This window comes from Nanorana parkeri, unplaced genomic scaffold (assembly GCF_000935625.1).
Source record: "Nanorana parkeri isolate BGI_ZX_2015 unplaced genomic scaffold, ASM93562v1 scaffold491, whole genome shotgun sequence".
NCBI classification, from domain to species: Eukaryota; Metazoa; Chordata; class Amphibia; order Anura; family Dicroglossidae; genus Nanorana; species Nanorana parkeri.
Window position 1 is genome coordinate 1,801 of NW_017306759.1, and position 27,004 is coordinate 28,804.

The following is a 27,004-nucleotide window of genomic DNA, read 5'->3' on the forward strand; positions in this document are numbered from 1 at the left end:
GGGGTGGGGGGCGCCCGCGAGACCCACTGCAAGGGAGTGGGGGGCGCCCGGGAGACCCGAAGCAGGGGACCTGCTGCACGGGAGGGGGACTGGGAGACCCACTGCAAGGCATGGGGCGGGGGTAAAAGACCCACTGAAAGGGAGTGAGAGGAACTAGGGGACCCACTGTAAGGGTAACTTTTGTGTTTCTCATCACTTTAAGCACCAGGACAGCTCCTGAAGTCAAGTTTCCTCAGACAGGACATGGACAGACATTGTAATGGTATAAAGTTCGGGTTTTAGACTGGCTTCCAGTAAATTTCCCCACCCCCACCTCCTGGGGTCTCTGAGATGTAGGAAGCCAGACGATCACTTGGCCTGCTGGCAGATTTGCAGCGCCCTGTAGATGTGTGTTGGGGGTGCAGCTAACTGTGAATGGCAATGCGCCACAACATACCTATACAGCGCGTTGCCGTAATGCGTGATGTGGTGTGAACGAGCCCTCGGTCACAATTTAAACATGTCTGGGTTTTATTTCTTGGCAGTAGCCGGCGTGCTCACACAGCTAATGACCCTATTGCTTTCCCCCTTCAGGAACTCTGGCAAACGAAGACTTGCGAGACTTGGCTCTAATGAGTTCATACTTCATGTGAAGCCTCGGGAAAAGAGACGTGACTCCAGCGCTGTCAGGCAGCTCCTGCCGAAGACTCCAGAGTGCACCGAGCCGGTGAATCGGCTTCTCCTGGGGACTGACCGGATGATTAATGACTTACAGCCGTGACTTTGTCACTTTCACTCAATTGTGACTCAGCAACTGGAAATGAGATCAGCTGCCGATAATGGAGAGGGATCTCCGAGAGATGGTGAAGAGGTCACATCGCTTCTGAGCTGTCAGCAGCTCCCTACATGGGACTTTTCTCTAGAAGGGCCCTGAAGTCACGTGATTGGACAGTTTGCATGCAGAGAAGTTGCTTGTGCTGTATGGGATTCGGTAGTCATGTTTTTTTACAGTAGCTGCATAACCTTTAGACAGAAGGTATCTAGAGGTCAACTTGGCCACCACAGCTCCAAAATACAAACGTTTATTCCTTATGGGAAGGGTGAGGGCTGCCATGGTGAACCTCATTCCAAAGATACTATGGTTCTTGGGCCATGATGGTGAACCTCTAGCTTCCCCATTTGTGGTCTTGAACTCAAAGTATTGAAGTCAAGTCATCAACTCTGTACTTGTTCTGAGTGAGGGACTACAACTATTGAAGCCAGAGAGTTGGCATTGGCAGAGTAAGCAGTTGGCAATTGCAGCCTCCATGCTTCTCTTGGACAAGGTTTCCCTTATTGAGTAGACCCAACTGTGCAAATTATGTCCCAAGTGGACATCTAGAAGAATCTCAAGGGTACAGGTTAAATGGCCCATTCTCAACCAGGGCTCCCACAGATGTTACGGGTACCTTCCCATTTGAAGGTTCCTTCTAGGGCCATCACCACTTGGCAAAGCCAACAGCATATTGGTGGTCTTCGTGGCATTCTGACCACCACTGGAAGGAGGAGGGCCTTCTCACCGGCCCCTGATGACTTGGCTTTAGGAGTGTTTTCTGAGACCTAAAAGCTATTTCAAGGGTTCCTCTGGGGTAAGAAGGCTGGGAAGTGCTTGGTTAAACTATACAGCCATTTATCTGTCTTGTCTACAGAAAACATGGGCTTGTTGGCCCTCATCTCTGCAAGATATGGATACCATGGCCCCTGTGTTGTAGGACGCTTGAACCTCTACAGTTCTATCCTTCCTGTGCCTTTAGGTCTCTATTGGCCATGCCCTAATTTGCCAAGCTCATACTCTCTTGGAGAGCCAACAAATGCTCAATAAGATGATCTGCTCTTCAAATTTGGCTTTGATGGAAGTAGACCTTTCCAGTCTGTGCTCCTTAACTGACCACAGATGCATTTCAGTCTAGTTTCCAGGGGTTAGGTTGAGCCCAAAGACATCAATGGTATACCGGCACCAACCTCTTCTACAGACCTTCAGCCAGTCTGTCCTGTAGCTCACTTTAACTTTGTACAGCCAGTGGATTGGATGGAAGCTGCTTAGCCAGCCATGTTACTCTTCAACTTCTAAGGTCACTAGGAACCAGTGACGTACTTACTGTTACACCTACAACAACGGAAGTCTCACTTTTATGCAGCCAACCTTCTATCCTGTGTGTAATTGATTCAGTCAGTGTGAATAAAACTGGAACATTTGCCGGGGAATTGGCTTCTATTGTATAGAATAGTCCGTGATAAGAATGTATGGGCTAATTGTTTTTGTATGTCCCAAAGCAGCCAATCGTACTCAATCCCTCACTGAAGGCAGTACAGCAGCTCTTGTATCAAGCACTTAGTTAAAAGGGGCCTATTGTGATATCATGCCTTTGTTATGCAACGCAGTGATTTCATCCATATTGTGTATGTGTTCCAGCAAAATACACTCTACGTTACTGTATTTGGTTGTGACTTACAAATGCTTCCACAGGTGGCACTTAATTTATAGGTATTTATCTATATATTTGTATATATTGCTTATTTGTATTTCATTTTTGTAATAAATATTTATAATGAACGTCAACAATTGGATGTGGTTGTTTTTTATCACCTGTTGTGCAGTAATGATGGGCCAATCGGTTTGAACACTGGATCACAGTAAGTGGATGTTTACTCCTAATATGTTCTATCTGGTGAAGTGTTCCGCTTTGTGGAGTGGTAATGGGGGTCCTTTCGACCACTTTGTGGAGCGGTAATGGGGGTCCTTTCGACCACTTCATGGAGCGGTAATGGGGGTCCTTTCGACCACTTCATGGAACGGTAATGGGGGTCCTTTCGACCACTTCATGGAGCGGTAATGGGGGTCCTTTCGACCACTTCATGGAGCGGTAATGGGGGGCCTTTCGACCACTTCATGGAGCGGTAATGGGGGTCCTTTCGACCACTTCATGGAGCGGTAATGGGGGTCCTTTTAACACTTTGTGGCACAGTAATAGGGGTCCTTTTGACACCCTTATCAGCCAGCATGTCTCACCCAGGCTCCCTGACCCTAATTCATGAACTTCTTATCCATGAGTGTGTGACATCACTTTTACATAAAGGTCAAATGAGGAAATATGTTCATAAAGGAAGGACTATTTTTAGAGCGGCACTTGAGGCAGCATTTATAGTCCACATGTAAATAGTTAATTTAGTACCGTTATGCAATATCCTCATGTCATTCAAATTCGTCATCGACTGAGAAATCCCCCCTTGAATGTGGGTTCATTTTCCTTTTCAGATGGCTAGTGGCCATTGTTTGTTCTTTCCCCAGCTATTGGAAAACCCCCATTGTATTTTCTTCCAAAGGGAGCAGCAAATGTAATCATGCCGCCCCTTGTTGTAGTGGAAAGCCCTAGGGGGGTCCCAGACCTTTTATTTGTGCCCATTGCTGCTACAGTTCCCATAGCCGTTGGTACAGTGGCCGTGCTGCCTAAAAAAATCAGCACTTTGCTACGGCCTCCAGGTGTCCAAGCGACGGTGTACAATTGATGACATCACAGCAATTATCAAGGTATTTTATTCCCAAAATAGATTGGCCACAAAACAAAAACTCTTACATGTGTAAACAGAAGAAGCTTAGAGGCGACGCATGACAAAATGTGTCTGGAGTTAATTTTTTTGGAATGGGGAAATTTGTCACCAGAATACACAAGTGACCACTCAAAAGTTTGGATTTGTCCTCACTTCCTGTCTTACTATAAGAGAACTGGAACAGTGGTAAAAACCCAGCAGAGGTTCTAACGTGCATGCAAATAAAGCTCTGAGGAAGGGGCGTGTCCCCTAAAATGCATGTGGTAGTGGAACTCTGTGAGGAGAACAAAGCTCCCCGAATGTCTTTTATGCCTCATTCACACTAAGAGCCGGCCCGTACAGACCGGTGCAGCGTGCATGGCCGTATCGGGCCGCTCCTGGGAAGGACAGGTGCTGCGTGTGATTGTACGAAGCAGCCTGTTCTCTGTGGTCGGACGCTCACCTGAATGGCACATCCATGAGCGTGTCCGTGCTTGGACGCAGACAGGATATATCCTGTCTGTGTGCGCGTAAGGACTCCCGCACCCACACGGATGAGCAGCTTGGGTGAGCGTGCAGCCGCATACTCCCATAGAGAACAGGCTGCTGCGTACAATCACACGCAGTACCTGTCCTTCCCGGGAGCGGCCTGATACGGCCGTGCACGACGCATGGATCTGTACCGGCCGGCTCTTACCGTAGTGTGAATGAGGCCTAAATCTCTCCTGTGTACATTCACAGCAGCAAAGTCCCCAAGGATTACTAGTCCATTTGATGCTTTTAACCCTTGCTTCTTTTGTGAACACATTTTGTATACCATTTTAATCAATAAAAGGTTTATTTGCACCAGGAAATTTGTTCTGGATTCCCTGACAAACGGGGCAGCCTCTATTGGATTGAAAGAAGCATTCCTGGCTTGGGGAAGGTTCTTCTCTGGCGCTGGTCGGCGTGCTTTTGGAAATGCATGCAAATGCAGCCTGCTTAGGTATGCCCACTCCTCCAGACTGACACCCAGGCATCACGGTTTTTTTGATATCGGCATAACTCCACCTCCGAAGAACCAGTCCGCTGCTTGCATCATGGCTGAGTGTTCTTGAGAGACAGGAAGCTGTGTACAGCACCTTGCCGGCCCCTCCAACCAGCCTTGACCTGCCTGCATTGCACAGAGAAGCACAGGGGCCCACTGGGTATAAAATAAGGTATTTAATAAAAACAGGTTTTCTTTCATCCAGGGGCGTAACTAGAAATCACAGGGCCCCATAGCAAAATTTTGTATGGGGCCCCGTGATTTTTAGTTATACCCCTTGCTTAGCCTACTCGAGATCCCACCTGAGGGTGACCCTGCAGAGCCCACCATAGACTATGGTGGGCTCTGCAGGTTCACCCTCAGGTGGACTAGTCGCACTCCTTACCTGTCCGCCTCCTCTTAGTCCATGGTTGCTGATGGGCCCCGCCTCCTTCTTCGTCACCGGGCCTCGCCTCCTCCCCTGCCACCTCCTCCTCCACTGCCGTGGTCCAGCCTGCTCCACCGCCGCTGCTGGCTCTCATTGACTCTGTGGAGAGGAACGCGCTGCTGCACAGATTACTGTCAGTGATCTGAACAGCGGCGTGTGCGTTTACAGCCGCCAGTGAAAGCCACCAGCAGGGGATGCCATAGCGACCCAGACAGACCGCACGGCATCTGGCCGGGCCCCACTGTGCCCCGAAAAAAGAAAAGGCTAGTTGCACTCCTTACCGGTATGACCCCGTGATCGGGGAGGGGTGCTCGGAATGACTGCGGATGGCGCAGCCAAATACAGATAATTGCAGAAACGTCACCAGCACACCAAATCCTTATAGGATCAAAGTTCGTAGATTTTATTGCAAACTCATGTCAGTTACACTTTATTGTGTAACTGACATGAGTTTGCAATAAAATCTACGAACTTTGATCCTATAAGGATTTGGTGTGCTGGTGACGTTTCTGCAATTATTCCACTGTGCCCCGAGCCCCATATCGGCCGCCTGGGTCGCTATGGTGATTATAAACCACAAGTGGTTGCGCTAGGAGAAACTAAGTGTCTACAAACTCTAACCAGCTGCAACAGTGTATGGTGTAAACCGTGACAGGGTGAATGGCTAATATGTTGCGCTAGGTTGTCAAAATATACTAAAAAACAAAAACTGGAAACAACCTCAGTAGCCTCCTAATTGCTGTGTTGTGTGAATCAATAAACACAAATAAAGTTTGTTGAAATTATTAAATAAGATTACAAATAAAGTGATCAATGAGTAACCTGTGTGTGTTCGTTACTTCATTTTCAGTGAGTAAATAAACACAATCAGTGCCACATATAGCCACCGTATCATCTGTGACTGCAATTTGTATGCGAAGTTGCAAAACACTTCTATGTGATTAGTGTGAGTGTTTTTAACACCATGACTCAGGTAGCATATCAGCAATCATGTAACTGGGTGCACACAGAGGCGTAACAATCGCCAAAGCAACCCAGGCGGCCGCTATGGGGCCCGGGCACAGGGGGCCCCGGCCAGGCATCCCTCTGATGCCGAGTGGGCCGCCTGGGTCGCTATGGCAGGGATCCCAACCTGAAAGAAGCACTTTCAGGGAGGTGTCCCTCTCATTTCCGAGCCTAACAGCAACCCCCGCCTCCTCTCACATCACTGGCCAGCGATCTAAGAGCAGCAAAATTCTGACAGGCTCTGATGCTTCCCCACGTTATCCTAAACTAGGAAAAAGGACACGTTAAAACCCAACTGAACTTTCAGTTTCTATGTTACATTAGCTCATGGACGGGCAACCTCGGCACTCCAGCTGTGGTGAAACTACAAGTCCCATGAGGCACTGCAAGACTGAGGTGTAGCCACAGACATGAGGCAGAGGCATGATGGTTTGTAGTTTCACCACAGCTGGTTGACTACCCCATGCATTAGCTAAATATGTTTCAGATGCACCAAAGCAGGAGGTTTGCAAGACGCTGGCTCACCCTTGGTGTCAAAAGTTGTTATGATGAGTATACTTGCGTCCTAGCAACCAATGATGCTGTGCGGCTCTGCCACTGGTCAACCAATGACACTCAATGGCTGAGGTATGGTCAACCAATAACGCCTTGGGGCTCAGCCACTGGTCAACCAATGATGCTTTGTGGCACAGCCACCAGTCAACTAATAACGTTGTGTGGCTAAGTCACTGGTCAACCAATGACACTGTGTGGCTCAGCCACTGGTCAACCAATGATGCTGTGTGGCTCAGCCACTGGTCAACCAATGATGCTGTGTGGCTCAGCCACTGGTCAACCAATGATGCTGTGTGGCTCAGCCACTGGTCAACCAATGATGCTGTGTGGCTAAACCAGTAATCAACCAGTGACCTTGTTTGGGTCAGCCACTAGTCAACCAAGGATGCTGTGTGACTCAGCCACCGGTATGCCAATGATGCTGTGTGGCTCAGCCACCAGTCAACTAATAACGTTGTGTGACTCAGTCACTGGTCAACCAATGACCCTATGTGGCTCGGCCACTAGTCAACCAATGACCTTGTTTGGTTCAGCCACTAGTCAACCAATCATGCTGTGTGGCTCAGAGGCCAGTCAACCAATGATGCTGAGTGAGCTGCACCATGCCATTATTTGCTAGGACACAGAGGGACGTGGGTGGACTGGCCAAATCATTCACCATTTCAGAGAACAGCTTGGCTTTGGGTCAAACATGTGGTCAAACCGGAACCCAAAGCCCATCCCTGGATGACATCATCTCAGCCTACACAAAGTCACCTGCTAGATCTGGAAGACTGCTTTGTGATAAAAAAAGGTGGAGGTTTTCTGAAAAGCAATATTGTTGATATATATGGTGACACACCAGGAGTTTATTTATACACATTTGTACCGCACTGAGAGGTCCACTTCAAAACTGAGTTGCAGAATTCTGGGGCCTTCATGAGTTGAATCCGTGAGAGCTTCCCCAAACCTATGCAAACAAAGTGTCTAATTCTTCAGAATGGCCTGTTGGTGGTGACCACCCTTCTACAGAAATGTTCTTTTCCTCTGTGCCAAGTTTTTTTTCTTGTCATTCCAAAGTAGTAAGGTGATAAAAAGTGATAAGCCCTGAAAGCTTTCCAAAATTTCAGAGCCTAACTTGCCACAATCAGATCAAAATTCATAATTTACCTGCTTGGAGAAAAGTTTCATGCTGCATCTTCATGAAGTTCTGGAACAGCTTTTGGTATACTAGCAAAAAAATATGCCCAATGTTTGTGAACACCCAACAATCACACCTACATGAGCTTGTTGGACATCCTATTCTCAAAGCATGACCATTAGTATGGAGTTGGCACTCACCTTTGTGGCCATACCAGCCTCCACTGTTCTGGAAAGGCTTTCCAAGAGACCTTGGAGTGTGTCAAAGCCAAAAGAACATTTGTGGGGCCAAGTACTGATTTGGGATAAGAAGGTCTGGACAATCAGCATTTCACTCCAAAAGATGTTCCACAGGTTTGGTTTCTGTGCAGGACACTCGAGTCCCTCCACACAAGACTGGTCACACCATGTCTTTATGAATCCGGATCAAACAAATAGACATCTCCCAGCAAAGTATTTCTTGATATTTTTGCCCAAGCACTTACAGTCATCATGTTTCCAAACAGCTCCAACTCTCTCAGCTCGGCTTCCCAGAACTCCTATTGAGTACAAGACTACAAGGGGCAGAGCAGTCTCTGACAGTCGTCCATCTACGACAGCCTTTCTCCACGAGGGTGCCTTCTGGCTACCTCAGGGATGCCATCGAAATGTTTTAATTGTAGGACTCTGATGTGAAGGGGGAAGGGGACGGAAGACTATGATGTGACAATGGGCTTGTTATGTAAAGGAGAAACTCTGATATGAAAGGTGGGGCTCTGATATAAAAGAGGAGCTTCTGATTTGAAGGGGGGGGCTACTAAAGTAAAGGGTGACTCTGATCTAATGGGCGGAATTCTGAAATGAAGGGGGGACTTCGATGTGAAGGGGGAACACCATTTTTTGTGTGTTTTTGCCTTTGGTGCCCCCTTAAAATCCATTACATTTTAGACTGGAGTGCCTCGAGATTCGTCCTAATTTTAAAGGGTGCTGTGACTGAAAAACAGTCGAGAAACACTGATCGTAGATAGCTTGGAGAAGATAGAAAAGCACGAGGAAGGAGGAGAGGGGAGGGCAGTGGTTTGCCCTGCTGTGTGTGTGTATATATATATATATATAATATATATATATATGTATACACACAGCCTCACTGTAAGGGTTAATTTTTATTCTGCCCTTGAACTTTTATGGGCACTTTTGGGCACTGTAGTTTTTCACCATTGTATGGGCACACTTTGCGTGCTATGTTTGGTATCTATTTACTTGACGTAACCCCGTCTTTTGTATTTTACCCAAAAATTGGGTATTATATTGTTATTCGCGTGTGCTAAAATTAATTTTGGTGTATCTGTTCCAAAAATATTTATTTGATAAGCATTTGCACAAACATTGTGTGACAAAAAGAATTGTAGATCCCATTTTTGGGCCTCCACTTTCAGAAAACATGATTAGGGGGTTTCAAGTACTTTTCAATGTATAAATTCAGGAAAAATTCCAAATTGCTCTGACGCATCACACGAGAAACTGACGATAAAATGTAATATGTGTGAAATATGAACAAATTCTCTGTTCCCAAAGCAGCTACAAAAATATAATAAATGGAACTGATTACAATGTTACTCTTCATGTGTGTGTGTTCCTTATTTAGATGCTGGTTGTATCTTTTAGTATAAACCTTTGAAGTGAGGACCGATGATGACATGTGACTAGACCAAAACAAAAACAAAAGTTCCTCTTTTTTTCCTTTTCTGCAGAAGCGTTGAAGGGCCATCATCGCGGCTTTATTTTCCCAGCTGGGCTTGGTAGCTTTCCAATCGCTGTTCACTTTCTGGCACGACTGTGGGAAATATTTGGATGAGACAACCTCTCCGGGCCGCAGGCCGCTCTAACCATTGCGAAATTAAGCTCGTTATGTGGGCTGTATGACGGGAAAATCTGCCCCCGGGGGGAAAATTTCAGAGAGGCGTTTTTAATGCCGATTCTAATATGCTCGGCATTTTCTGAGATATTTAATTATTTGGCTTTGTGAAGGTTTCCGGACATAAATAAATCATCCGAATCACTCTGACGCATCATGTGAGAGACTGACGATGAATGGAAACAATACGTTTATTGCAGATGAGGGGAATTCATTGGGGGGTTCGGAAGTTGTCCTTATTCTCAGCTGCTCAATGTGGAACTCCAAACATTGCAGATGAGGGGAATTCATTGGGGGGTTCGGAAGTTGTCCTTATTCTCAGCTGCTCAATGTGGAACTCCAAACAACTTTCTCAATTTTTTCACATTTCTGGGGGGATAAAGTAGGATCAGTATATAACCTAACCTCTTCTTTTGATCTAACTCAATGGACACAGACTCCTTCTCACTCTGATGGTAACACACTTGATCTTGTTTTCTCCCACCTATGCACTCCTTGCAACCTCTCCAACACCCCTTTCCCGCTCTAAAATCACAACTTGGTCAGTTTCACCCTCACCCTGTCCCCAACACGGACTCCCCCTACACGGCACACTGTCACCCGGAGAAACCTTCACCACCTCGACCCTTCTCTTCACTGCTACTGACTCCCTCTATAAGAAAATCTCACCCCTGTCCTGCCCTGCCCTGGCTACTTCTGTCTACAACAGCTCGCTCTCATCCTCTCTAGACACTTTGGCTCCCTTCACAACACGCAGACTTAGACCACGTCCACTACAACCGTGGCTAACTGAAGTTACCAGACATCAAAAAACACACAGCCGCACTCTTGAGAGACTGTGGCGGAAAACTGGGTCTCTGCAAGACTTTACCCTGTACAAAGCTGCCCTGATAAAATATAACTCCTCCCTCCGTGCTGCCAAACAAACTTATTTTGTCACTCTCATTAACACACTCTCATCCAAACCTGGTCAACTCTTTTCTACCTTCAAGTCTCTACTATGTCCTCCACCGCCACCACCCACTAACTCACTCACTGCCCAGGACATTGCCATTCATTTCAAAAACAAAATAGATACAATTCGGGATCAGATCGCCACTGTCCAATCAACTTCCCTTATTAATGTACCAGACCTACCATCACACTTGTTACTTTCCTCTTTTGTCCCTGTCACCACAGAGGAAGTTACAAAGCTTCTCTCTGACACCCATCTCACCACATGCCCCCTGGACCCTGTTCCCTCACCACTACTTCGGTCACCCTCTTGCTCTATCCTACACTCTCTTACTCACATTTTCAATCTTTCCCTCTCTACTGGAATCTTTCCTACCCCACTCAAACATGCACTAGTCACCCCAATACCCAAAAAACCTTCACTGGACCCTACCAACCTCAATAATTTCAGACCTATCTCCTTACTCCCGTTCACCTCTAAACTACTAGAACGCCTTATCTACAGCCGCCTGAGCCGCCACCTCGCTAATAACAACCTTTTGGACCCCTTTCAGTCCGGCTTTCGCCCCCAACACTCCAATGAAACCGCCCTCTTAAAACTCACCGATGACCTAATAACAGCTAAAAACAACGGCCACTATTCCTTACTCTTGCTATTAGACCTCTCTGCTGCTTTTGACACTGTTGACCTCCTGCTCCTCCTCAAAAGACTCCGCTCGCTTGGCCTACAAGACTCTGCTCTCTCCTGGTTCTCCTCTTACCTATCTAAGCGCTCCTTTAGTGTCACCTACAATTCTAACTCCTCCCCTCCTCTTCCTCTTTCTGTAGGGGTCCCCCAAGGCTCTGTCCTTGGACCCCTTCTCTTCTCTATCTACACCTCCTCCCTTGGTCAACTAATAACCTCACATGGCTTCCAATACCATCTCTATGCCGATGACACTCAAATGTATCTTTCCACAACTCTCCCCCTCAGTGTCCTTGCCAGTCACTAATCTACTAACTGACATATCAGTCTGGATGCCACAACACTTCTTAAAACTCAACCTTTCAAAAACTGAGCTCATGATATTTCCTCCACCCCGTGCACCTTCCCCCAACATTTCAGTTGAGATTGATAATGCAACTATCAAGCCCTCCCCTCATGCCAAGGTCCTAGGTGTCATCCTTGACTCGGACCTCACCTTTCTTCCCCACATCCAATCACTATCCAAATCCTGCCGCCTTCACCTTCGTAACATCTCCAAAATACGCCCCTTCCTCACCAATGACACCGCAAAACTACTCATACACTCACTTGTTATCTCTCGTCTTGACTATTGCAACTCCCTCCTCATTGGCCTACCTCTACACAGGCTATCCCCCCTTCAGTCTATCATGAATGCAGCTACTAGACTCATTCACTTGACCAACCGCTCAGTGTCTGCAACCCTCCTCTGTCAATCCCTGCACTGGCTTCCATCCCCCGCCCCCCTCTGTCAATACCTGCACTGGCTTCCACTCGCCCAGAGGATAAAATTCAAAATATTAACAGTCACTTATAAAGCCATCTACAACTCCGCCCACCGGCTATATCTCAGACCTTGTCTCAAAATATCACCCTAACCATCCACTCCTCTCTTCCCAAGACCTCCTGCTTTCCAGCTCCCTAGTCAACTCCTCCCATACTCGCCTCCAGAAATTTTCTAGAGTCTCTCCCATCCTCTGGAATTCTTTACCCCAACCTGTCTGTCTATCTCCTACCTTGACTGTCTTTAGGCGTTCCCTAAAGACTCATCTCTTCAGGGAAGCCTATCCCACCTCGACCTAACCACTGAACCATCACATTCTCAAATAATTCATCCCCTCACAGCTACCTCCTCATGTATCATTTCCCCCTCCTCTTTTAGATCGTAAGCCCTCAGGGGCAGGGCCCTCCTCACCATCTTGTCTTGAATTGTATTGTAATTGTAATGTCTTCCTTACATTGTAAAGCGCTGCGCAAACTGTTGGTGCTATATAAATCCTGTATAATAATAACCCCCCATCAGGTATTTGCAGCTTTTGCATCACCATTGGGGAGATTTACCCCCCTCCATCAGGACAGGAAGGCTCAGCTTTACCTAGGGTGGCTTGCATGCAAATACAGCGCCAACTTCTCCCGAATGTAATCCCCCATCAAGGCATTTTGATAATTGGATAACCTTCCAAGATCCAGCCTACTGCTTGCATCAGGACTGAGGGCTCTTGAGAGGCGTACCGAGGTGCTCTGATGTTTTCTGAAAATTATGTACAGCACCCTGTTGGGCCCTCCCACACGCCATGATCTGACTGCATTGCACAGAGACCCAGTGATGACATTCCCAGATCTAAAATAAGGAATGTAATGAAACCAGAATTTTTTTTTAAAATTTTATTAGCATGTTGATTAGGGAGGAAAGGAACAAGGAAACAGGGAAGGCAAAATAAAAGCAAATTAAAGCTTCTGCTTCTAGTGTATCTATATGCAGATTCTTTTTATACTTTTAGATGGAGTGGTGAAGAGTTAGAACCTTTCTTATTGCTGATTGCATTCCCTCTGGGGAGAATAATCCCTTCTGTGTGTCCTGCTGGGAATCAGAATGTGGACAGATCATAATGGGAAACCAAGGCTCTTGGTCCACAGGTAGCGGGGGCGGTGGTGCCGGAACATTGGGTGTGTGCTCATAAAGGAAAGAGAAGTAGTTACATAGTATTTGAGGTTGAATAAAGACAGGGGTCCACCGAATTCAACCTTTGTGTGTAAGTGTGTGTGTGTAGTGCGTGCATGTGGGTGTATGAGTCCCTTTGTGGTCTTAGGTTTTAAGAGTACCTGTACCCCTGAATTTTACGGTCTCAAAGTGTCAAAAGAAGAGTCCGTGTAGTGTCAGATATTTTAAAGATCCACTCTATTGCCTTGTTAACTGACAGTTACCCTCTTCCAATATCCCACATAAAGTGTCGTTTATCAGCTCTGACCTCCAGCAGAAGACAGGACAGAGGACAGACTCTAAGGGGACCTTTTAACCCGACAGTGGGCTGACATTTCTGCTTTGACAAGTAGAGAATACGACTAAATAACAGCACACACAGCTGCTAAACCGGAGATGTAAGGCTGCATTTATTATACCAATCTATGGGGCCACCGTAGATTAGTGGAGTGTGTTTGTATGGGTTTCCTCGGGGTACTCCGGTTTCCTTCCACACTCCAAAGACATGCTGGAAGGTTAATTGGCTCCTGTCTAAATTGGCCCTGTATGCATGTACAATAGGGACTGATGTGAATGTGCAGTATGTAAAAGTCTTCACATAACCCTTGCATTTTTTTGGTGCTCCCTCGTCATGAGGTAAAGAGAGAGCTTGAAGCTGGCTTCCCGGTCAATGAGAACGCCGGGCGTCGTGCCATTACACTGCGCCCAGCCACCTGATTGGCCAGCTTTGCGAACAATCAGGAAGCCGGGCAGTGAGTCATTGCCGAGGGAGTCAGTGACGAGGGAGCATGGAGCCGGCTTCCCGGCCAATCAGGAAGCCGGGCAGCGTGTCATTCCTGATACCGGAACTATCAAGCTAGGCATAGGAGCATTTGGGCGAGTACGAGTACTCGCCCAAATACTCGGCATCGGCAGCAATACTAGTATCGGTATCGGTGCATCCCTAGTTTAGATACACTTTAATTGCCCATCTAAGACAACCCTGTCCACAGGGCGACAAGGCCTTTGCACAATTTCTCTGCCAAGCAAACAGCATTGACACCCCTTTAAAGAAGAAGATAAAAAACGGAACCGAACCATTTTTTGCTTTGACCGCACGTAGTTCTTCTTGTGTAGCTCTAATGTATCTGAAACTTAACATAATGGGGTTCTCCTTTATTCAGCAGTGCCTGTTAACTGATTTGGAAAAACATTAACTCTACGTGTTTGAATACAAGTCATCAAAAGACTTTTCAGTGCCAAGTTCCTTGTTTGTTCTTTTCACAAGGGTGCGTTGGCATCCGCAAGAAGAACCTTTTCCAAGGGATTCCTGAAGAGGGCTGCTCGGGAAAGAAGAGGAGGGAGGAGATTTCCTTTGAAGTGTAAAATTCTTCAGTATTTGCTTTACCAAATAAGTGCTATCGTGATCAAATTACCATTACGGGTTGGCAGATTCAGGTGCAGCCATGACCCCAGAGGGGGCGCAACATTTGTCAGGTGAAGGAAGAACATTATACTGGAGACTCGGGATGAGGTCATCAGTTTGAATACAACCTGTTAATACATGAATCACATTAGAAGTCAAAACGCAACCTCAGGTCCAGTGCCGGATTTACTCTCTCTGCTGCCCCAATGCCAGGTTCCTCAATGCGTCCCCCTGTATGCAGGCTGCATACAAGTGATCTCAGCGACATTGCCGAGATCACTTGTACAGAACAAGCCGAGGCTTCCCCGCTGTACATTTAGCTCTGCTTGCCCAAAGCAGGGCTAAATGTAGAAAACAACGACCCGCCCAGTGCCCGGAACTGCATGTCCTGGCCGTCAGGAGATAGGAATTCACCACCCCTGCGGCCCCTCTACTCCCTGCTGCCCTGAGGCCGGCCTTGGTTGGCCTTGTGGGAAATCCGGCCCTGCTCAGGTCTGATATCCTCTATATGTTGTACTTATGCCTACCGCTGCATCACGAATGGTTGGAGAAAGTTCCTACGGCATCACAGAATCTTATTTGTTTTTCTTTCCTGGTTCAGATATACTTAAATATGACATACTAAAGAAGAAGAGAAGCCAGGCGCTTACATTTTGTGCTAATGCACCATTACAGTGGACCCGGGGAGCTTTGGTGATGCCTTCTAAGGGGGGGGGGGCAGACCCATGACGCTCTGCACTCACAGCAGTCCTCAGTCTTCTGGGTTTTGTGATACTGGATATCATTAAACTTTGGAGACTAAGGACATCATATGCAGAGAAGAAGTACTGCAGGAGACGTTGGCGGAGAAGAATTAAGTATTGCAATTTAGCCTGGAGTTGAGCTCTAGAATAAATCTGCTGCTTTGCTCATTCTGGGCAGATTGACAGGTTCTCTTGATATGGACCCCTGATCAGGTTGTACCTTCTTCTTGCTCTCCTGCTTCTCCTTTCATCTACAGGAGCTCTGGTAAATACCAAGTACTTTCATGTATAGGGGAGCATGTAACTTTCTCCCCTTCCTCCCAGAATGCCGTGCCCAGGAATCTCCAAAGCCAAACTCTATTACTATTTGAAGGGGCAAAGTGACAGACTCCCTTTGGGAAAGTGCCAAATACCTCTGGTGACCTGGGACCTATCAGAGCTCTACACTAGACCTGAATTTTAGCATTGGTGGGCTTTAGGCATTACCCCACCCTCTGCCACGTTACCCTATACATGCCCTATGAATGTTACTAATGTCCTCTACCATCGCTCAGAGTCTCAGTTGATGTGTGCATAGTGCTCTAGGAAACTCTAGTGCTGGAGAGAACTGCATTATGACCCCTATGGTAATATGGCCTCGCCTAATGTAAAACCTGGTTCTACACCACCTATTACATACTACAGCACCATGACATTTAAGACATCATGACCCCAGCAGTAATATGAAATGGCGTACCCCTACAGCAAAAGGACAGGCCTATTGGGGAGCCTGGCTCTGCAGAATACCTCAGCAACATGGCAGCTATCATCATCTGATCACTACGGGAATATGAGATGGCCTAATGGGGAACCTGGTTCTACACTATACCCCTGGCAAGTTGGCAGGTAAGGCATCATGATCCCTATGTTAGTACAGAATGGCCTAATAGGGGATGTGGCTCCACACAATACCTCAGCAACATTGAAGCTAAAACACCATGACCCCTGTGGTAATATGAAATAGCGTAATGGGGAATCTAGCTCTGCTCAATACACTGGAAACATGGCAACTAAGACATCCTGACCCCTATGGTAATTAAGCATAGTCTGATGGGGAACCTGGTTCCACACACTTACATAGTTACATAGTATTTGAGGTTGAATAAAGTCCATCAAGTCCAACCTATTGTGTGTGTATGTATAGGTCCCTGTGTCATCACAATCTTAAGAGTACCTGTACCCCTGTACATTATGCTAACTCAGGAAATTGTCCAAAAGCTTCTTGAATGATTCCACGCTCTTTGCTGAAATCACTGCCTGTGGCAGAGAGTTCCAGACCCTAACCGCTCTAACTGAGAAGAACCCCCTTTGCCCCTTGTGCTGGAATTTTCCCCCCACCAATTTTAGGTTGTGGCCTCTAGTCTTTGTTGTGGAGTTAAGCATAAAGAGTTTGTTGGTAATGTTGCTTTGACCATTGCACATCTTGTACTTGCATGGCAATTTGGCATCAAAGACATCATGACCCTATGGTAATATGGCATGGTCGAATGGCGTACCTGGCTCTACACAATACCCCAGCTAGGGAACCATGACCCCTATGGTAATATGGCATGGCCGAATAGTGTATCTGGATCTACACAATACTCCAGCTAAGGAACCATGATCCCTATGGTAATATGGCATGACCTAATGGTGTACTTGGCTCTACACAATACCCCAGCTAGGGAACCATGACCCCTATGGTAATATGGCATGGCCGAATAGTGTATCTGGATCTACACAATACTCCAGCTAAGGAACCATGATCCCTATGGTAATATGGCATGGCCTAATGGTGTACCTGGATCTACACAATACTCCAGCTAAGGAACCATGAACCCTATGGTAATATGGCATGGCCTAATGGTCTACCTGGATCTACACAATACTCCAGCTAAAGAACCTTGACCCCTATGGTAATATGGCATGGTTTAATGGTGTACCTTGCTCTACACGGTACCCCAGCTGAGGAACCCTGACCCCTATGGTAATATGACATGGCCTAATGGCGGAATCTAGCTCTGCTCAATACATTGGAAACATGGCAACTAAGACATCATGACCCCTAGGGTAATAAGGCATGGTCTGATGGGGAACCTAGTTCAACACACTCACATGGCAATTTGGCATCAAAGACATCATGACCCCTGTGGTATTATGGAATACTCCTAATGGGGAACCTCGTTCTGCACAATACCCTGGCAACATGACAGCTAAGATACCATAACCCCTATGGTAATATGGAATTCTACTAACGGGGAAACTGGTTCTGCATAATACTCCTGCAACTTGGCAGCTAAAACATTATGACCACTATGATAAAATGTCATGGCCCAACAGAGAACCATGAATTATAACATAACTCAGCAACATGGAAGCTAAGACATCATGACCCCTATGGCAATATGGCATGGCCTAATGGTGTACCTGGATCTACACAATACTCCAGCTAAGGAACCATGACCCTATGGTAATATGGAATTCTACTAACGGGGAAACTGGTTCTGCATAATACTCCTGCAACTTGGCAGCTAAAACATTATGACCACTATGATACAATGTCATGGCCCAACAGAGAACCATGAATTATAACATAACTCAGCAACATGGAAGCTAAGACATCATGACCCCTATGGCAATATGGCATGGCCTAATGGTGTACCTGGATCTACACAATACTCCAGCTAAGGAACCATGAACCCTATGGTAATATGGCATGGCCTAATGGTCTACCTGGATCTACACAATACTCCAGCTAAAGAACCTTGACCCCTATGGTAATATGGCATGGTTTAATGGTGTACCTTGCTCTACACGGTACCCCAGCTGAGGAACCCTGACCCCTATGGTAATATGACATGGCCTAATGGCGGAATCTAGCTCTGCTCAATACATTGGAAACATGGCAACTAAGACATCATGACCCCTAGGGTAATAAGGCATGGTCTGATGGGGAACCTAGTTCAACACACTCACATGGCAATTTGGCATCAAAGACATCATGACCCCTGTGGTATTATGGAATACTCCTAATGGGGAACCTCGTTCTGCACAATACCCTGGCAACATGACAGCTAAGATACCATAACCCCTATGGTAATATGGAATTCTACTAACGGGGAAACTGGTTCTGCATAATACTCCTGCAACTTGGCAGCTAAAACATTATGACCACTATGATAAAATGTCATGGCCCAACAGAGAACCATGAATTATAACATAACTCAGCAACATGGAAGCTAAGACATCATGACCCCTATGGCAATATGGCATGGCCTAATGGTGTACCTGGATCTACACAATACTCCAGCTAAGGAACCATGACCCTATGGTAATATGGCATGGCCTAATGGTGTACCTGGCTCTACACATTACCTCAGCTAAGGAACCATGACCCCTATGGTAATATGGAATGGCCTAATGATGTACCTGGTTCTACACAATACTCCAGCTTAAGGAACCATGACCCTTATGGTAATATGGCATGGCCTAATTGTGTACCTGGCTCTACACAATACCCCAGCTAAGGAACCCTGACCCCTATGGTAATATGGAATGGCCTAATGGTGTACCTGGATCTACACAATACTCCAGCTAAGGAACCATGACCCTTATGGTAATATGGCATGGCCTAATGGTGTACCTGGCTCTACACATTACCTCAGCTAAGGAACCCTGACCTAGATGTTAATATGTATGATATGACAACCCACCACAAAAAGATTATATTATTTTAGTTTATGGGAAAGGCGTACAATATTTTGTAACAGTAACTAGATCTTATGGTTTTCTTTTTTCTTATTCATTTTAATCTACAGAAATATTGCATGACACTGGCAAATGGTGACAGCATGAAACATACGGAAGCACAAATAGTAAGCAAATTAAGATACAGATAAACTACTTTTTTTTAAAAAGACGCAGAAGTGCCACAGTTGGAAAGTGCCCCTGGCGCTGAGGGAGATGTGTGCTGGGAGAGAGAATTACTCCCACTCTCATTCAGTTAATTAAGCTTGGAGGCAAACCAATTTGGGAGCAATTTACTGGTAATTGAAAAATTGGCTTCCAGCGGGAGACGGAGGGCAGCTGGGGACTCGGGAGATAATGGTGACATCACAATGCAAAAGCCGATCTCTAATGTACAATAATTACACCGCGCCGTATAATGACACCAACTGTTCCCTGACAGCATATGCAACCACGCTGTGTGAATAATACGGCCGTAACATATGATTTGTAGATTAATAAGTGATACAATGTGATAATACGGGGATCGGGTTAGGAATAATCACACCGCACTCTATAATAATACAAAGTATACACTGAAAATAATAAAGAGTACACACCAATACTGATCACAATGAAGTATAGAATGGTAGTGATCAATAACAGATTTATGATACAAAATGCTAAAAATCACACTGTATCATAAAACTAAGAATGTCATCTAAGCTCAAGTGATCCTGTTGGGATCAATGGAAACACTCAAAATGTTACCTATTTATAAAAATATACATAAATACATATCATTTTTTAAATTTATATACAGGAGTTCAGATCAGATGGTTCTGATTGAACATCTTCACTGAAAATAAAAGTTTATACATATGAGAATGACTTTGTATTGTGTATACAGGCCCCCATGGCTCTCTTCCATGATGGGGGCTCAAATCAGGAACCCTTCTCATGGTGGGTCATTGGGAGGTGATGGGTCATGATGGCTGGTGGTGAACGGGTTAGGTCTGTGGATCAGGTCGGGATGTTTTTGGCTCTGGGGGGTGAACAGATATGTGCTGTGTCACTTCCTGTATTATAGTGTGTGTGAGGAGAGGTGAGGAGGCGAGCGGGCGCAGGATCGGCTCAGCAATTATTTAATTTTGTAGGACAAGTTACAGCCTGACGTCCACATTCCCTTCTGCTGAGCCCGGCCGCTCCGTGCGCTGCTCCACGTATCCTCAGCTTGTCAGCACGTCTGATAACCCAAACTTATTGTAACAAAAAATAATAAATATTCAAATGAATTATAATCCAGTCTAGCAGATAAGATCTCTATCTCTAATGATCCATCCATTCACGCATCAACCCACCCATTCACCCATCAATCTATTCAATTACCCATCAATCTATCCATTCACCAGTCAACCTGTCCATGCATCCATCAACAAAGCAATTCACCTATCAACCTATCAATTCCCCACTAACCCATCCATGCACTCATCATTCTATTCAATCACCCATCAATCTAGCCATTCCCCATTAACCCATCCATTCACCAGTCAACCCGCCCATGCACCCATCAACCCATCTATTCACCTATCAACCTATCCATCCACCCATCAACACATCCATTCACGCATCAACCTATCAATTCCCCATTAACCCATCCATTCACCAGTCAACCCGCCCATGCACCCATCAACCAATCCATTCACCTATCAACCTATCCATCCATCCACCCACCCATCAAGCCATCTATTCACACATCAATCTATCCATTCCCCATCAACCCATCCATTCAACATCAACCCACCCATTCACCCATCAATCTATTCAATCACCCATCCATGCATCCATCAATCCAGTGGCGGACCTAATAACCAAAGGGCCCTGGTGCAAGATTTTATCATGGGCCCCCCTAGAGACTCTCTATGGTGGGCTCTGCAGGGTACCAGGTGGGCTGGTCTGGTCATCGGGATCCCTTTCCCTTTACCTCCTCCCAACTCTGCTTACCTGCTGCTGCTGGGGCCCGGCCTCCTCCACCCCCTCCCCTGTCACCTCTGCCATGCCGCCCTGGTACAGTTGATACCTATGTAAGAGGCCCCCCAGACCCCTCACATGACGTGGTCACACATTTTAACGTAATCTCGCCCAGTTTTTCGGCGGTGGAATAGGTGAAGCATTCCAACACTTTCTCCACTTTTCCAGGGCAGATCGGCATCGCAAATCGCATGTGCAAGAGAACCGATCTGCCCTGAAACAGCTGATTGGTCCTGAAATGCCCCTCCCCCCGACTGCGATCTCACATTTCTCTGCACTCACAAAGTCGGATAGAAGTGACATTTCAGGACCGATCAGCTGTTTCAGTGCAGATCGGTAGTACACAACCCCAAACCCCCCCACCCCCACAGGTGGGACTCAACCAGCCAGAGGATCGCAGCAGCCAGGGAGTTTCTAATTGACGTGTGCACTGCAGGGGGCGGGTCTTGTGACACGCCTCCTGTGACTCCCCTCCCGCCGCCTGTTACTATGGAACCACAGCCTCAGGCCCCGGTGCCCCCGGCACCGGCGGTAGTTCCGACACTGCATCAATCTATCCATTCCCCATCAACCCATCAATTCACCAGTCAACCCGCCCATGCACCCATCAACCAATCCATTCACCCATGAATTTATCCATTTACCCATCCAGTCACCAGCCAACCCATCCTTTCACCCATCAACTTATCCATTCTCCCATCAATCCATCCATTCTCCCATCAATCCATCAATTCCCCATCAACCCATCCATTCACCAGTCAACCGATCCATTCTCCAGTCAACCCATCTATCTATCTATCTATCTATCTATCTATCTATCTATCTATCTATCTATCTATCTAGATTGTGATTTGGCGTATTTGGTAAATTTCGCGGTATAATCACTATTGACAAACCAAGTTTGTTCATTTCCTTCCCATGTTATATAAACATATTCTAAGTGCCAATATGACATCATGGGTACACCTCTTTGTTCCTGTGTAGCACTATGTGGAATTATCCACCTCTCAGCTATAATGATCACCTTCCCTCGCTGTTTGCTGCTTGTGCATATAATTAAACCTGATTAACCAAGGTTTGTATAGAATACAGAATCACCTGCTATATGATGAGTAAAGCCGGGCACAAATGTGTCACTAAGCAGAACTCTGTCCCGGAGACAAAAAAAAAGGGCAGAAACAAAAAAAAATTCTTCAAAATTAAAAAAAAAAAAAAAAAAAACTTTAAGTGCTTACTTGCAAAATAACAATGTTATACGTGTAATGAATAGAATATAAAAGATCAGCATTACAAGTTTTAAATACTAGTTACATTTCTCCTTTATAGGCCACGTCTAACACGAGTCATGTTTCCCACGTGTGCGGTCGTTGAGGGTAAATCCACAGTCGGCATGATAGTCTCATAAATTCTTCATTTTCATCAGAATAAGGAACTTGTCTATTTTTTTTTTATTATGTCCTTGCTATTGCGTAACTGCGTTATTTACAGCCGGGAAGTATGTCTGCTCTGGGCTTTAGGTAAGGTCAGTACAGGGCGCCATCTTGTGTCGGTTTTACACTACACCTCCTGTTGGAGAGATACATCATTTCTCAATTCTCAAAAACAGAGGGTTCATTTGCATTCAATAAAATGGGCAGGGGCATGCACATGATTCCTTTTTTTTTTAAGACATAATTTTGGAATGATCGGGCACAGATTTTAACTAAATAGCAGTTACCATATGATCAATGAGTTTATTGATGGGTATGGATCAGCACGTTGAAGGCCCATAAGAATAGTTAAAAGAGAACTATGGGGTAAGTGCTTTTCCCCATAGTTCTCTTAAGGGTCACGGGAGGACATAAACTAACCTCCTCCCGTGACCCAAAGATCAGTATAAAGCGAGCTACAGCTCGCAGTATACTGAGACTGCCGCAGCCAGGATGGATCCCCCCATTACTGTCGAGATCCACCCAGCTGCGTGATTGACAGCGGGCTCTGCCTATCTAGAGGCAGAGCAAGCCGTACCCGCCCCCTCCTCCAGCGCTCGAGGATCTGAGAGGGGAGGGGGGAATCCCTGCGGGGAGCGGTGACTGACAGTCACGGCTCTCTGCAGGGAGATGATTGAGAAGTGAGCGAGCAATGGTATGCTTTCGCTCACTTCCCAATCTATTGAGGCGACGTGTGACAGTTTCATTGTCACACGTGGGCTCCAACTATGAGGCTGAGTGATTTTCACTCACCTCATAGTTAGTTCTCCTTTAAATGTGATTTACAGGAACCCATCAGAAGATAAGCGCGTATTAGGAAAAAATATTTCTTGGAGATAATACTCTTACAAATACCCATATATGTTGTTTTTTATTACCGTGTGGGTCCTCATTTTTCACGTAGCTGTTGGCTGGAAACAGAGGAGGCATCTGGGGTCTTACAGATTCTATCACCAATACTGTCAGTGTTTGGGTGCTGTATGACAATAATGCCTGACGTCCACATTGCCTGTGCTCCCCACGCTGCTCCACATATCCTTGTATCAAGTTCTTCCTTCACCACTTTCTCCATCACTCTTCTCTTTCGATGTTCATTGTCTACGTAAATTTTCTCCAGATTCTCTTAGGAGTGCTGTGATTTATCGGCCTCCAGGACTGGTGCCATGCTTCCTTTACAACTTCTCAGCCTAGCTAACCTATTTTCTTCCTCTGAAACACCCACTATCAGTCTTGGTGACTTTAATATCCCTGTTAATGTTACTACCAAACAGCCGGCTTGATCCTGATTGGCTGGGAAGCTGGTTTGCTGGTCAATCAGGATCGAGCCAGGCCAAAGAGCATGTAAAGACATGCGGGTACTGACATGCTGCCCAGCTTCCTGATTGTCTGGGAAGCCGACTCCATGCTACCAGAAGTACCGGTATCGGCGAGTACCAAACTATAAATATCGATACTCGTACTTGATACTCAATACCGAAAAAAACGGTATTGGTGCATCCCTACCTAACACAATAGACACACACTTCTGCTCACCCTTGATCTAATTTTCTCCCACCTCTGCACTCCTTGCAATGTCACCAAGACCCCTTTACTGCTCTCTGATTACAACCTCCTCAGTTTAACATTCTCCCTATCGTTAGTCTCTATAAGTCCAACCAGCAAACCCATAGGAACCTTCATCCCTTTAACCCCTCTCCTCTTTACTCTGCAAGCGAATACCTTTATGAGAAAATCACACCACTGTCCTGCCCTGACCTTGCCACTTTTCTTTGCAATAGCTCACTCTCTTCCTGTATGGACACACTTGCCCCACTCACAGAATCAGGCCCCGTCCACTACAACCTTGGCAACCAGATGACCCCCAGAAGACTAAGAAGACATGGTCATGCTCTTGAGCCACTTTGACATACATCCAAATCCCTGCGCGACTTAACTTTATATAAATCTGCCCTACAAAAATACGGTACCTGCCTCCACACAGCCAAACAGGCCTATGTCATCACACTCATTAGGACCCTCTGATTCAGTCCTCATCAAGTCTTTTCTACCTTTAACTCCCTACTTTGTCCCCCTCCACCTCCTCCAACCAATTCACTGACTGCCCAATCACTTAACAGGCAAGATTGATGCAATTTGTTCTGAAATCTCCACTGTCCAGACCACCACATTCAACACTTTCCTCATTTGACCACTTCATTACTTCCAACACACACCTAACCACCTGCCCCCTGGACCCCATCCCCCCACAACTGCTCCGGTCACCCTCTAGCTCTTTTCTACACTCTCTTACTCACATCTTCAATCTCTCCCTTTCTAAGGGTGTGTAAGACCATGCCTAACGGCAGAGTCACGACCGCGCATGCGCATAGGCCTGTTCACCACATTTGCCGGAAGCAGCAGCCCGATTGTTGCTGACCCTGGCTTGCCCGACTCCGCTCTGCTCCAGCCGCATCAGCACCTGCTTCCTGCATCGCTGAAGACGGGCCTCAAGGACCTGCCCAGGCCCAGTGTCCTGCATCATCCGGCACCGGTGCTGCCCGTAGTTTCCCCACCTCCTGTCTCCACATTCAGGGGTGTGGAACTCGTGCTGCAAAGGAGGCCTCCCCACAACTCGGCTCCCCACCAGGTACGTGATAGGGTGTCTTCCCTACTCCTCTAAAACAAGCATTGGTGACCCCATATTAAAAAAAGCCCTTGTTCCCATTTACCTCCAAACTTCTTGTACACCTAGTCTACAACTGGCTGAGCTGCCACCTTACAGTTAACCACCTCCTTGACCACTTTCAATCTGGATATTGCCTACAACACTGCACAGAAACTGGTGTCATAAAACCAATGGCCACTACTCTATACTGATACTTATGGACCTTTCTACTGCTTTTGACACAGGTCTGCCAACTCCCCCCGAGCATGCAACACAAGCACCCCATCCTCCAACACCCTGCAAACCCCACTGGAACTTGCACCACTAGCAGCAATGCTTAGGCAGCGAATATGCTGGGGACACCGCTGGGTGTCAGATTGCAACAGTAAGTAAGTATTTAACTAGGTTGTAAAGGTAAACTCTATATTAAAGTCAGTTAGGTACCCATACATAAATTGCTGTATCCATCAGAATTGGTCACATTTGTTGGCCAATCCAACTAGCCAACACTGGGCCTTCTGTAGCTGAGAAGTAGAAGTATCTCATGGCCCAGTCTACCCATATACACCCAACTGTACTTTTATTTTTAACTTTTACAATGAAATGGTTGATAAACAAGTAATGCCCAACTGTGACATAATTATTTTTCCATGCAATTGTGTCATCATCTCTAAATAACATAATGGGTTGATTAAGACAATTAGGAATTGCCATATTCCACTGAGGCGTCTGTAGCCAATGACAGAAGAGTGTGAAATTAAATTTATACTACTCCAAAACCGATCACTGAGATGAAGAGTGACAGGTCACCCGACAACCACTGTCACTCGCTTATCTGAATTTAGAACTCTGTTCATGAAAGGTAAGCCGGGACACCATATCTTATCAGTTCCATGCCCCAGGTCCCCTTCTTTTCAATAGCTCAGGTTGTCTTCACTCTCTCTTCTCATCCATCTTCATACATCTCCATCTATTTCTACCACCTCTTATCTTTCTTTGTGGTATGTCTATCTGCTGGCTGCACTTTTGAAGACTTTCCATAGTACAGGAAATGTTATTTTACTTTATCAGATTATATTCTTAAATCCACCAACTTATTCTTTCTTTCCTCCTTCCTTCCTTCCTTCCTTCCTTCCTTCCTTCCTTCCTTCCTTCCTTCCTTCCTTCCTTCCTTCCTTCCTCCTTACTCCCTTCCTTCCTGCCCTGATTTTCTTTCTCTCCTTTCCTCAATGCTCCACACCCCTACTTTTCTATCTCTCTAATCCTCTCCTCTGCTTTTGCTTCTCCCTTCTACTGTCCTGTGCTTTTTTGTCTCCTCTCCATTTCTTTCAATTCTTTCCTCCACTTTTATTGTTCTTCACCTTTCCTCTTTTTTCCTCTTCTCACATGTCCTCTGCTACACTATCCTTTTCTCCCTCTCCTATCCCTCGCTTTTCTTTCTCAGCTATAACTTTTGTATTTTCTCCTTTCATCCTCTTTTCTTTCTCTCCTCTACTCTCCTTTTGGTTTTCTCTTCTCCTTTCTCTGCTTTCCTCCACTTCTATCATCTCTCTTTACCTCTTCTTGCCTCTCTTCTCTCCCTTCTCTCCTCTCATCTCTTTTTTTCTTTCTCTACTTACCTCTTCTCTTCCCTCTTTTTATTTCTATCATATCCTATTCTCCCCTCCCTTTTTGTTCTATCCTCTGCTTATCTTTCTCTCTTCTACTCTCCTCAGATTTTTCTCTTTTCTTTCCAT

At 46.0% G+C, this 27,004-nt stretch overlaps 2 protein-coding genes across 2 annotated transcripts in view; both read left to right on the plus strand.

The window, feature by feature from the left end:
• The window catches only part of LOC108790683 (E3 ubiquitin-protein ligase RNF182-like), a 1,896-nt gene extending 1,248 nt beyond the window's left edge, over nucleotides 1-648 (plus strand). Inside the window, exon 2 of the mRNA XM_018560996.1 lies at nucleotides 574-648. Coding sequence (XP_018416498.1) covers nucleotides 574-632 — 59 coding nt within the window. The 3' untranslated portion in view covers nucleotides 633-648. The remainder of the gene's footprint in view (nucleotides 1-573) is intronic.
• A 2,101-nt stretch (nucleotides 649-2,749) lies between these two features.
• LOC108790646 (extracellular calcium-sensing receptor-like) overlaps nucleotides 2,750-27,004 on the plus strand; it is a 45,364-nt gene continuing 21,109 nt past the window's right edge. The window contains exon 1 of the mRNA XM_018560956.1: nucleotides 2,750-2,814. Coding sequence (XP_018416458.1) covers nucleotides 2,750-2,814 — 65 coding nt within the window. The remainder of the gene's footprint in view (nucleotides 2,815-27,004) is intronic.